Source organism: Strix aluco, chromosome 4, assembly GCF_031877795.1.
Source record: "Strix aluco isolate bStrAlu1 chromosome 4, bStrAlu1.hap1, whole genome shotgun sequence".
In the NCBI taxonomy this organism is placed as follows: domain Eukaryota; kingdom Metazoa; phylum Chordata; class Aves; order Strigiformes; family Strigidae; genus Strix; species Strix aluco.
In genome coordinates, this window is record NC_133934.1 from 58147962 (window position 1) to 58162097 (window position 14136).

General features: G+C 42.2%; 1 protein-coding gene across 1 annotated transcript in view; it reads right to left on the reverse strand.

The window, feature by feature from the left end:
- The window catches only part of DKK2 (dickkopf WNT signaling pathway inhibitor 2), a 43189-nt gene extending 39530 nt beyond the window's left edge, over window positions 1-3659 (reverse strand). Inside the window, exon 1 of the mRNA XM_074821435.1 lies at window positions 3342-3659. Within this exon, the coding sequence (XP_074677536.1) occupies window positions 3342-3599 (258 nt within the window). The 5' untranslated portion in view covers window positions 3600-3659. The remainder of the gene's footprint in view (window positions 1-3341) is intronic.
- Between the last annotated feature and the right edge of the window lie 10477 nt (window positions 3660-14136).

Here is a 14136-nt window from a genome sequence, read left to right on the forward strand (position 1 = left end):
GAGAGATGATATATCCAGAACAATTTCCCCAAGAGGCTACAGTATTGAGGTGTTAGCTGTTCTGTAAATCAATATAGTACTGACCCCCCAAAAAGTAACCTAGTCTAACATGCACTGTATGGTCCTATTTCTGAGCATATTTTTCCCTTGTGCAAATGCTGCAGGTACTTTCCAATTCTCTGTGAAATTGGGAAAACCTTAAGAGTTTGCAGAAAGGGGAAAACAGGAGTCAGTGAAGAACAGTGAAGACAGTGAAATCTCACCGATTTAGCACGTTAGTGCTTCTCATTCTCTGCTGATCCAAGGCAGTAAAGGGAATAGGAATAGAAAATAAATAATATTGCTCAGAAAGACATAAAAAAATGTAAGTTTTACTAAAATCCACATTTGCCCTGCCAGTCCCTCCAGCAAGCTGGATCAGCTTGCTTTGCTCATGTGAGTATTTTCATTAATTTGAACTGGAACTTTGCCTGACAGAGGAGCACTGGATCTTCCCTTTCTGGGCAAAAGCACTGTAACTGCCAGCTGAAATATATCAACACTCTAGATAAGCCATGTATCCCTTGATTTATTGCTGATTAAAGACTCCCAAGTTGTTCCTGGTCCTGAGAATTAACATAATTAAAAATGTTATATTAACATATTAGAGAAACATTCTGAAAGTGTGTTAGTCTACCAAGCTAAATAAGCAAATAGGTTGCTGGCTGACGGTCCTTCCATCAGATTTGGTGAGAGTCCTCTGACTTCCACTTCATGTATCTGCAGAGAGTTGAATGCATGCCCCAGAGCTGCCACAACAGCAAAATTCTATTAATTTTCCTTTAAGTTGCATATTCTTGGTCCTTACTAAAACTATTTCCTAGCTGTAAACAAGACCATGTAAACTCACCATTTAAAGTTACCAAGATATAAAAGATACCTCTACTTTTGACACATTATAAATTTCTCTAATGCAGCAGGTTGTTTTAGAAAGAAAAGCATAGGCCTGTTCTTTTAGCAAATGGCATGCAAAACTTCAGCACAAAGTCCCATAATCTAAACAAATCAAGTAGTAACCTAGTAAGAGAGTACTTTAAAAAAAAATTATGAAAATGTCATGTCTTAATTGGTTGACGTGTGTGACACCACTGTTAAAACATGCAGCTGGAAGTATCACCAAAGATAAAGCATTATCAAAATTACTTCTTTTCTTTTTTTTTTCTTTTCTTCTTTTTGTTGCAATTCTATGTTAATTGTGTTGCTTCAGGCGGATGGCCGAAAGTAGCATCTACAATTACGAGTAGCAAATCTGAGTCGTTATCAGAGACGACATCTGCATGAGACCACGCAGGAGCTGGGGATGGAGTCCCAGGGAGAGAGGGTGAAATGAGCACTGACAGCCCTTGACAGGAGGTCAGACTTTGCTCCCTGGGAGCCATAGTCACTGATTCTCCAGCGCTCTTTGTGCTACGAACAGGATATCTTAAAGTGGATGCCACCTCTTCTACCATTACAGATACTTACAGTGCTGTCTCTGACTTGACAAGTACCTTGTGAGTTCATGCCAGTAACTAGAAGTTCCCAGCAAACAATCTGGGTTGGCAAGTGGCAAATCTTGCAAATGCAACCGGTGGACAGTGCAACTTGTTTTCAAGGAACTGGGTGAACTATAATCAGTCATTCTCCACATTGTGTTGAATACACATTGAAGTGCTAAGGATGTTGTACATAAAAGTGTACAACTTTTACGGGAAGGGAAAAGTGGCAAGAATTCCCCCAAAGGCAAAAATTATATATCATGTTTGGGGATGTACAGCGCAGCCCCACAAGTACTCATGCTGAAACTCATGAGACTGAGATAATACTCAGTGGGAAAATAGGTCCTATATGTTGACATTTTGTGAATACACATAAACCAAAAGAAAACCCAAGAAGAACGTATAAAAAAGTGTATCGTGCTCCTGTATTTCCTCAAGGTGATTTAACATAGTAATTATTACAATGTGCACTAGGAAAGAGCACAGTACTTTAGTAATATGAAACTTCAGCGCAGCATCTGTTACTAAACTTTGCTCAGAGGTAAGGAGAGGCGACCAAATTCTGGGTAAATTATAAAACAATTGGGTGGCTAGGGAAAGAAAGCTTGGAGGAGTTTGAAAACGAATTTCTCGCACACAAAAACCAAAACTACCACCACTGTTATTACTCCTGCACACAAACCCAAATGATAACATTCAATTATTAGGAAGCTGATGTGAAACACTTTAGAAAATTCAGTGGATTGCTTGAATTTGCAGCTTCTCTGCTGCTTTAAGGAAAATGTAGGCAAGATACAGACCCTTCAGGCATTGAGTATTTTGCCTTTTTAGTGATGAATGTTGGCAGCTCCCTTGCTGCTACACTGTTTGTTCCTTATGAAAAGCAGCTGTATTTGGAGGTACTAATAATACCCAATAAATGTAAAATCTGTATTTTCTGAAGTCTACCTCCTTCAACATCACAATACACAACATTCATAGCATCCAAGTTGAGACTTGATAGGGAAGTAGAGGACTGATGGCTTAAAATGCTGTTTTATAGTTTACTACAAAGATAGTTGAGTGAAGATAATTTTCTATCAGACTTCCAAGTTTCCAAGCAGGGTAGAGAGGAAAGAAGACTGCACAAACAAGTCAGGGTCTTTTTTTCATAAAGTTTCTATAAGCTTTTCTTTCTTCCTTACACTCAAACTTCATATTCAGGGCTGTTACTCCCTGCTTATCTCAACTGGACATTACCAGACAAAACTTCCACAACCACTGGAGTGCATTCTGGACAAGAAATCTAGAATTTATTTTCTGTCATATTAAGCAAATGAATGTGCCTCAAACTATACCACTGGGACAGCATGCTTTTTTATTCTCACCATGGAGAAAGATATCAGAGATCAACTTGGTAGGTGTGACTTTTAAAATCAAGTTTGTTTCACCAGTGTAAACACAGTTTTCACTTCATGCCCAAATTTTTCTCACCTCTTCAAAGTCAATTCATTTAGTGTCTGAGACTTAACAAGAAACATCTTCCTTTACTTCTAGCAGCCCTTTGAAGGAGTGAAACAAAGAAATGCTGAAGATGATTTTTTTTAGATTACTCTTTCTTCCATCAGTTATTAATCCTACAGAGAAAAATGAAAGGTTTAAAACCTTCCAAATCCTACTTGCACAGTTCTTAACACAAATTATGAGATGATATTGTCCCAGACAACCCCGATGAAGTATATTAGTTAATTTAACACAGTAAAGGTTTGAAAACAATGTGAGGGGAAGACTAGCAATTATTTGCATATAGCACACAGACGGACAGACACTCAAGCAATGTCCTACCTCTCCTTGCCGGTGATAGTGCTTGGGAGGTTTTCCCATCTGCTCTAGAATTTTGCCCTTCTTACTGCTAGCAAGCGTCAGTCCCTGGTGGATGCCTGCAGATCTGTTGGTTGCCTGAGTTGGAGCCTCCCCCATCAGGGTGGACTTGATGGAGTTCACCTTGGAGCTGGAGCTGTCTAGCTGGGAGCTCTCCACGATCAGGACCGCGGCTAGTAAGAGGAGACAGCAGGAGCACTTATTCCACATCAGCACGATCATCTCCCCTCCCCCCAAAAGGATTATCTTTTTTTTTTATCTTTTTTTTTTTTTTTCCCTAAGGCAAAGAAAACAAAAGAGAGAAAAAAAAGTTTTTAAAAATATCTCCCGAGGTTGTTAACAGAGCAATGGATTTCAATGCCACACATTCAAGGAACTGCTGTCCTGAGAGACACGGGAGAAAAATAATTAAAAGAAGAATCCCCTAGGAAAAAAAACCGTGTCAAGTCTATAGGCACTGAGCAACTATCGGGTCTGTGAAGTGATGGCTTTTTCCTCCAGGTCCTCGAGAAGTCCAGGCAATTCTTTGGTAACTGAGAGCAATAAGCTCCGAGGCAACTGCAGCCAGGGCAGCTCCCCACCAGTGCAGGCACCAGCACACGTTTGCTTAAGCTTCAGGGGAAGAGTGAGCGAGTTACTTCCCCCCACTCCTCCTCTCTTGCTGCACAAGCCAGCAGAGAGGAAACTCAAACCAGATCCAATCCAAGCAGCACCGGCAAAAGCTGGGCTTAGTTTTCTTTCGCTCTCTCTCCCCCTCTTTACTTTTTATTCCCCTCCTCCTTTTTCTGTCTTTTGCCACAGCCTCTGCAGCCAGCAGGAGTGAAAGCGCCCCGTCTCCTCCTCCTCCTCCCTCCTCCTCCTGCAGCCCGGCCGGTGCGGGGCGAGGGGGCATCCGGGGCGGGAGAGCCCCGGGGCTGCCCCCCTCCGCCTGCCCGCGGCGGGAGCGCCGGGGCACGGGCAGAGGGCACCCGCCCAGCGGGCTTCCTGCGCGGCTTCCCCTCGCCCTCGGGAGTCTCCGGCAGCCCCTCGCTGTGCCCTTACTCTTGCAGCCGCCGGCAACGGGTGTCCCTTCCCCCGACGCCAGCCCAGACGAGGGACACGTCGCGAAGAGACTTTCGCCCCCGCGTCGTAGTCCCCCCCACTCCCCTCCGGCACCGCTCGCCCCCCAGCCTGGCGGGTCCCCGCCTCTCTGCGGCCGGGGTCTGCCCGGGGCACAAGGCCACGCACAGCCCCAAACACGCGTGCCACACTCTCGGCTGCACCCCGCTGCCAGCCCCGAGGTGGAGGTGAAGCCTCGATGGAGGAGAGGGGTGCAGCAGGCTTTCTGCACCAGCTCCCCAAATTGCGCTGCCAAACTGAAGCATGTGTCAAGGTGCTCCGGCTCCCCAAAATGCTCCAAAGCACCTTAGTACTGCAGTGCCATGAGAGTATGCAGCTGGCACACAAAGCCTGCCAAAACTTACGCCTGAGCCTGGAAAGTCAACTGCCCAGGTAAAGGGCATGTCCAGCCACCAGCGCTGCACTGCGGGACTCCTAAACGTGACACTTCTCAGTGCCACGGTGCTACTGAGAACCCGAGAGACTTAACTTTGTCTTTTCTGTTTCCCTGGCATGAGCACACATCCGACTGCTGTGAAACACCCAGGTGCTGCTGTCTACACCCACACCCTCCAAGGCCCTTGCAGCTCCCTGCTGCAGCATCAAAATTCCGTGTTTCAGGGAAAGGAAGGTAAGCAGGGACACAAAGTGCAACGTTAGCAGAACTCACATGGATACAGAGCGCAACATTAGCAGAACTAGGGTAGACCCAGCTCTTAACTTTTCCCTGTTACCTGGAAAAGATTTAGTGCAGAGAACATCACCATGGGGCACTTGTGCACTGCAGTGGAGCAGCTAGAAGCCCTTGTCTTTCCCCTGGACATGTGAAAGCGGGGTGGAGGGAACAAAAGACGGTGAGAGGAGCAGCCCTCTTGCTGTCCCACATGTTCATGTACAAACACTACCTTGTCTGGGAACAGTACAGAGCATTTTCATGTTTTCCCCCTCTCCTGAGGGGTTCCTCCTCTAAGCTATCAACTCTTTCTAGCTCCTCCACTTCTTTACATGGCAGAAGGGGTGAAGATGACACGCACATCTGAAATTTCATTTCTTCTAAATTAACAGCTGTGCAAAGGGAAGTTGCTAAGGCAAGAAATACCAGGGGGGAGGTGGGCACTATTGTGGCCTGCAGGGCTCCTGCTCACAGAGAGGGAGCAGGAGCCCTCCTAGGGGTTTAGGAGCTCTTTGCAGGAAATACTCCCTGAACCACACCACCTTGGGTAAGTTTTTTAAAATGTTGTCTGTCTACTGACATGTGACTGCTAGCAGTGTGCCCTCATGTTAGGGACTGTATTATATTAAATAGAGTATCTTGTAAAGAGTAGATTAATTTACATCTTTTTCCACAGCTCAAGACTTAGAATTGTTTGGGAGGATTTAATCCCATCTCACAGAGCAGATTTATTTTTTTTAACCTTTCTTATCTAATGATCCCTTACTTTAGGAGATTACCACTGATATTTTTTTTTTTTTTTTAAAGTAACAACTGAAATGATATACCAACCCCCAAGACTGGATTTTAAACTGTTCTACAGAGCATGGCATTTCCTCTGACTTGTGCTTCAGATGAGCTCACGTTTACTGGTTTTGAAGCTAGAAGCAATTCTCTTAGCACTTCATTTCAGAAAATTAGGTTAATTAAAATTTCACTTTTTTTCTTTATTCAGCTTCGCAAGGAGTAAGGAATGAAAAAAACATTTGCCTTCTTCACAGCATTTCATTTTTTCCATCTTTGTGCAGCCTTAAATAAACTAAAATTATGTTTCTGTATTCATCCCCAATCATTCCTGAAGACATCTGTAAGGAAACATTTCTAAAAGATCAGAAAGCAATTTTCAATTTCACAAGAATTTCCTTTTTGACTGTTTTTGACTTGACTTTCGACACCCATCCGTTCTGGTGTTTCACCCCTCCCAAACTGAAAAGCAAGCAGCTATCCGGGCTACAGGTAAAGCCTAACAGATAATTTCATTGGCAGAGAGACATATAAACACCACACACACACACACAAAATGGGTAAAATCACAGCCACAGAGAAACACACAATCCACTCAGACAGACATACACAGTATATACACACATGTGGGTTATCAACCTCATGCACAAACACAGGAGGGCTGATGCCCGCCTGCCCATTCATGTAGGATCAAGCTGAGGGAGAAACACAAACCAGTAACAGCTCCCTGATTTCTAATAATAAGTCAGCCCTACTACCATGGACTGCCCTAGTCACTTTTTGGTTTCTTGTTGGGGATAAATACTCTGCAGAGAACACTGAAGTTACAATTCACATTTCTCTTCCTGGTATTCTCCATATATGCCACCATAGAGCCTCAGCCCTGATCTGTCCTGCTTCAGAGATGGTGCCAAATTTGTAAAAATATCAAGTCAGCAGGTTTTGTAAGATTACCACAAAAACTGGACAAGCAAAATGTCATTTTCTCACCCTAAAACATTTGATAAAATTACAGGTGGGTCTGGACTATTGATCAAAATATATGGGAGGCTGTGTTAATTCACACTTCAAACAGCCCCCTTGTCCAAAATGCTTTATAGTACTGAGAATTTATAGTATATTTAACTGGGCTATGAATCTATTAACTAACTTGTTTGTTAACTTTAGTGACGGCAATAGCAATCCCCTTCAAACTGTATTTTTTTGGGGGTGTTATCTCATCTGTGTTTCTCTTACCCAGGAAGGAACAGAAATTTTTAGGTCAGCGGTGAAGTATTCTCCACCAGGGTTGCTTTGAATAACGGAAGATTACAAAGAGAACAAAATAAACTGATGAGACACGCAAAGAGAATCCACAACAATAAGAAACACAATATGATGACCTCATGCAAGTATCATTCAGCTCTTCTTGAAATAAATGGACATGTGTGGTATTAAAGAGAGGCACACAGCACCTAAAGGACAAGACTGTAAATAGACTCTCTCTAATTTAATCAAATATATATATTAATATCATATTAAAAATATTACTTTAAAACGTAAAAAGCAAGCCACATTCCAAGTCCTTTGATGTAAATAACAAAGTCCCCATATATTTATAACCTCTAGAAATTTGAAGAAAACTAGAGAGGAATGCTCAAAGCTTTTCAGATATTTAAGAGCAGGTGCCCAAACTCAGTTTTTCAAATCAGTCTGGATTCAGCTAAGTATGAAGTTCATCAGACAGCTGGATTCAACTAAGTTTCCGGACATTAATTTAAATTTAATGGGAATGGAAATGGGTATCTTTCCAACAAGACCTATCTTGTAACTCACTGCTCTGAAGGGAAGATAGTTTGCAGCATCTCTGAGGAAATGGAATCAGGTTTTGCTTTGCTACCCTGACAGACGGCTCCCTCCAGAGGAAGCAACAACCCACTTCACTACAGGGCAACTGCTGCCAGACCAACATGCTGCTCAAGACCAAAGAAATCAGAAGTAGATGGACAGAACACTAAACCTGTGTTGGGGAGGATCTTTTTTTTTTTTTTTCTTAACAAAAGTATGATATATCAATATACTTGCAGAGAAACAAGTTATGTAGTATTTTGGGGTTTTTTTCTCTTTTAACTAGCATTCAGCCCAGGCCTTGTGGGACTTCAAACTCATCAAATACAGACTTCCTGTGCTCCTCATTGCAGCAACTCCTTTAAAGACATAGATTTACTTCACAATATCTACTCAAATAAGATGGTATGGAGTCAAAAACACCAAGAAGCATCTCCAGTTTTCAGATTTATGACTGTGCCACTTCAACCTAGATTTTGAGAGATGCCAAGAACTTCTAAAACATCTAAATGCCATGGGGGATCTACCAGAGGAACCAGCTACAAAAAACAGTAGTTGTTAAGTGCACGAGGTGCACTAAGCAGAAGCTGTCACATTGCTGAAGATCAGTCAGAAAGAGAGTTTACCACTAAGTTCACCACTAAATTTGGATGCCTAGTTTGGAGAAGCTAAGGCCCACATATTTTGTGTGCATGTGTGTGGTTAGTCAAGCATTTCAGAGCAATACAGTCTTTTGCCCAAAACAATGTTTTGTAGCTACCCATACAGAATAATGGAAGAAGCATTACTCTCAAAACCACTGTCAGTGGCAAATGCTACGTAACTCATGGGATGGTCATTAGAAATCTCTCATCAAGTACCATATTGCAGAGATCCAACCTGCTCCTGGCCACTGAATACCTAACCACAAATCTTCCTGGGATCATCCAGAGATGGCCCTTATGACCTAACTTGGGAGGCAGATTGTCTGAAGACCCTCATACTCAGCTTTAACTGCTAATTCTTCCTGCAGATTTCCAGTAAGCAGAAAGAGAGGCTATGCTGGTCACAACCCAGGCATGGAAGCTCGACAGTCAAGAGGGCAAATGTTCGTTAAACACCAGTGACACCTCCAGCTGCAAACACTGAGAACTACATCAGTAAGCCACAAGTACTCAGTTCTCATGTAATGTTAATAATCTATAAATTTCAATACAGAAATATGCATTTTTATCTCTTTTGGGTTAAACTAGTGTGTTTTCTGTAAGAAAAGTAGGGTTTTCTTTCATCTTATTTGCACCCATAGAGAGAAGACACACCACAAAGGAAAGGTTGTATTTATTTCTAAATCAGGTATTCATACCCTGAACAAAGGTTGGAGGTTTAAATGTTCCAAACACATATTTCTGTTTTACAAATGCTTTGGTGTTTTTCTCAATTACACTTGTTTATAAATTTAATGAAAAAGCAGCTTTTGTAGAATTTTTGCAGTTTTACTACTTATTCTTACCAAAATAAAAAAAAAAAAAGGCAAAAATAATTCAAATTTGTTGCTATTTTCATTGAAAAAAAACCCAAAATTTTAATTGTTTTTCTACTATCTTTTTTCTGTTTCTATATGAACTCTCTCCCTAATATTCTTTCCAGGGACTTCCATTAGATTCATTGTGGCCCTTTTTTTTCATTTTTCTTGGGGGAGACGAAGATTTTAGGGGGGCAGTAAAGACATGGAAGAGAGTAGCCTTTTTTTCTCTTGCTTTTTTTTACCCTTTTATCTGAAACTTTTTAAAAGACAAAATGTTCAGAAAAGGCATAGTCTAGCAGAAAACAAAATCAAGAAATAAAGGTACACAAATTAATATGTTCAATTTAAGGACAAAAAAGAAATACAATGAAAATTAGGAGATCCTTTACCTGATCTCCTCCAAAGGCCCAAAGTTTTACACTGTACATGCAAAATATTATGGCTCAGATTATAATTCTGTGTATTTTACAGCATCTATATTTTAAGCCACTTGACTTCAGTTGAACCATTTTTGATTTGCACCAGCTTTACTTTAGTAGTCTAATGTCTTATGTTTTTCTTTCCCTTAAATAAACCAAATTACCTGTTCTTCACATTAAATCTGTTTTTAATTCTATATAAAGCATTTTGGGATAGTTGTTGTATGAAAGACATTCTATAACAGAGGTGTATTGTTTTTTGTTATTATTTTTGAGGTTCACCAGCTGCACTGAATTTCCATTGCCCCTTACAGCAACTCTCACAACCTGGATATGGACAAGTCTCCCTTAGCATGCCCTTGGGGCCTACTCTGCCTTTTATTTAATTTTTGACTAAAAAATTCAATCAGGACCATCAAGCAATATCTAGTTTTGCTAAGGCTGCAGCTCAACAATACGTCTTCTTTAAAAAAAACACATGTAAGAAACTCCTTCTTCCTCTCTGTCTTCCAGGTCTCTATTGGGACGCGCTTTGGGTTTGTTTCTTTCCTTTTTCACCATTTTTGTATTCAGCTCACAACTGAACCCCCTCAACCAATTTTCCCCCCTCCACAGAGAAGGCCTTGCACGGCAGTACAAGGGCAAGAGAGCGCAGGCACTGGTTGCAGGATGGGGAAAAAGAGCAAGGGAATGCCCTCTCTCCAGCATTTCCACCAAATGTTTCACGACCTGGGACTGTGGCCCCAGCAAAGCACCCAGAGGACAGGCTGGGGCACACGATACCCTAAAGCATGGCAGGTGGGTGTCAACTCCAGAAATCTACACTAACGCAGTCTACAGCCACCACAAAACTCTTCTCCACAGGTAGCATTTCTCTATTAGCATGCATCAGGGAGCCACTCAGAGTTTACATTGTGTTTCTGCCAGCATTGAAGTCCATAGATGTGACCACTGCTCCAAGAGCTGGTCCGCTCCTCCTCCTCTTTCTCTCCTGACAGAGGACATGTGAAAGCTGCAGCCATACCCCTGTGACCCAAAAGTCCTGGGGAGCCCCTTCTGCAGATGCTGGGACAGGCTGCCTGGTGGGTAAAGCTCTTCCTTCTCCTCAGCCTCCATCCCTGATCCCGTCGTGCTCTGTGCTGCGGGGCTTGCTGCCAGCGCAGTGCAGGGATGGCATAGCAGGGTGCTGGCCCCGGTGGCTGGGCATTGCTCCCCCGCCTGCTGCCATGGCCACCCTTGGAGCCAGCCAGCCCCACTGGGCTCCTGCTGTGAATGGCCCCTGGCAGGGGCCGGGGCTGGCCAGCCACAGGGCAGCCGTGGCATTGCGGACATCATGGCCGCCTAGCCAGGCCACAGCAAGAGGCCCCAACTCACCTCTCCCTGTGAAGGTTACTCTCTCCCCAAAACTGTCAGCAAGCGCAGCTGCTGGGGTAATCACTGCCTGGCCCAGCTGGGCCGCAGTGGGAGACCCCGGCTGCGGCTGGAGCAGGAGGCACCAACTGCAGCCTCTAGCACGATGGGCTCGCAGCATGCAAACCCAGTCATGGAAGCCAGAGAAGAAATATCACATCCCTTGACTCCTGTATTTTCAGGTCTGATTCTTAATGCCATGCTCCTCATGAGCAGGAAGGCAAATGATGCAATAAAACTGTTTTGAAATCAATATTTATGGTTTTTCTCCTGCTGATTTTTTTTTCCAAAAAAAATGAGTACTGAATGTTTCTGCTGTTCCTCATAAATAACTCCTTTTCCTGATTAAAACAGTCCAGGATAGTGTCACAGTTAATTAACGACACAGTGTGCTGTGACTGGCTTAGTTGCTCACAGTTCAGGATTTCAATCAGCCCCTCAGACAACTATTAACCCTTTGCAGAGGGAATCACAGATTTCTTGGGAGGATGATGAAAGCAAAGGGAAACACTCCCAGCCCACCAAAATTAATAACCACTGAAAAAAATTGCTTCAAAGGCCAAACAGAATAACCAGTCAATTTAAATTATTTTAAGCCACTTCATTATTTTCTCCCAAATATCTTCACTATGTCACTGAACTGAACCTGACCACGCTCCCAAAGCAGTATACATTTCAGCATCAATCAGAGAAAGAAGTACTTTCCAAAAGAAAAGGTTTCAGCAAAATGCAGCAAAGGTGTGAATCTTGCGCCCAAGAGGCCACAAGTTAAACCCTCTGGTCTCCCTGACAGGAGCGAGCCACATGTGCAGAGAGAGAAGAGCAGCAATGGTCAGGCGGTATTTTCTCGTCCTCCTCCCGTGCCCGGTGCAGGACTGCTGCTGGCCCCACCAGAGCTCCCCGGCACAAAGCATCACAAGGAAGACGTGTGTAAGCTATGCCATGTATGCACAGCACGTGGTTTTCCAGAGGATCACAACACACAAACCAAAACACAAATTTGTGGTAACCCAGAAGGGCAGCTGACTTGATATGGAAATAGCTAAAATTTCAGCCTCCCTCCCCCAGCTGCATATGTTGAAGAGTTGTTAAAACAATAAAAATACTTATAATTAGCAAGTCTTCATACACCCATTTTCTTTGCAATATTCTTGGCAATATTGGAGCCAAGTTACTCAAATTTTCCAAAGAAAAATAACCGTAAGGAAAATTCCCTCCTCAGGAATGAAAGCAGCAGAAAATTATGAGGCTGAAAAGGGAGTTAGAATGGAAACCATTGTGCAACCTTAGCTATAATAAGTCCTGAAAAAGTTGATTGCTGTTTATTACATTTATCTCATGTTTTCTGATAAATGCAGTCACATCCGAAGACTGTATAAAACAGCAAATGTAAAAATATTTTCAATCATTTGCTTTGGCTTGCAAACCTATCTTAAACAAATGGTTTTGGAGCTAGGATGGTGTATCTACAGGCTGTAATAAATATCCCACTCTCAGAGAAAGTGTAGAGCCTCTGCTTTGCAAAAGAGGAAGCTAGGGAGGTTGCTTCCTTCTCTGTGTGACTGCTCAATTTTACTCCCCATCTTTATTTAAGAAAACAGTTAAAAGATAAAGAGAAAAGTCTTCTAGAACATAAACCCCCATGCAGGTTTTTTTAGCACAAGTATATTGCTGTAGAATCAGGAGATAACACAACCGGGCAAAAATTCCTTATTCGCAATATAAGAATTTATGCTGAATGGTTAGTCCATTAGATAAAGTCAAAATCTGTCCTACTAACAGGATGATATGACTGCACTTGATAAAATCTGGTATTGATCACTTCTGAGCTACCTCTCCAATTGGGTTGTTTTCTAAAAAAAAAATGTAAATTTTATAAATAGTGGTCCAAAAAAGGAACATCCCTCTTCTTAATGAAATAATGTTTTCGTTCCTGATCAACTTAGTACTTTCATTCCCGTATGCTTGGAATAATTGGCAATATATGAATAAAGTAAATGTTTAAATAAAAAGTAATTTTGAAAAAAAACCTGGAATATTTTGGTTTGCAAATGGATTTAATTTCTAGGATTTTCTAAAATTCTGATTTATTTCAATTTAAACAGTTTTTCAATTGAAATGCCAACTTAATGACAGCTTTCTGACCACCTGCAAAGGTGTGCTTTGCAGGGAATATGATAATTGTAGTGACAGAAGAAAAACAACAATCCATATGCAATTTTCACAGAAGTGGGAAAAGAACAAATTAGTATCCCACTCTTGAATAGCAGAGGAAAAGAACCTCAAGCTAGCACTGAAGATACCCTACATTTTTGCTCTATCTGTTGTTGACCAAAAAATAAAGAGGTTCAACCCATATTGTTTTAAAGACACTGACTATATGGCTGCTAAATAAAGTAGCAGCAGAATCCAGAATTATGGGACATTTTCCCCCCCTAGAATCTTTGAAGAAGGTAAAATTAGGATACCCATTCAACAAACTGTGCAGGCTGCATTCCCAGCTAGTTGCACAGGTGATGGAGAGCAACTTTGAAGCTCAATATTTACAGGTAAGAACAATGTGTTGCAGTATTCTTCTTATGCATGTATGTTTATACTCCATTTCCTGGTTGCAGCTGTTTCCCTATTTTTCTAAGTGTAAGAAGATGACAAAAATGATCAGAAGAGGAAGGAAGGAGAGCCTCTTCTCTTTGGTGTGCAGCCCAGTGCGATAGAAAGAAGGGAGCTTGCTTCACTGCTCAAAACACAAATACCCCAGGGAGCATCTAAATTTACTCCCATTCTGGCACTTGGTAACTCAGGCCTGCTCTGGCCTTTGGTAATTCAGAGACAATAACTATGTAAACCTCAGCCTAAGCTTCCTTCCCAAAGCTTGGTTCTTCCTAGCACTGCGCTTCAGGGCCTGCTCTGTCCCAGATTTTTCCAGCTGAAAGAGTTAAATAGACCTTTTTGCCAGCCTTACTCAGCATTTTTCTGGGTCTTAGAAGAAATTAGCACTTGAATCTCAAGTGGTGCCTCAAAGACCACTGCCAAATGAATGATTTA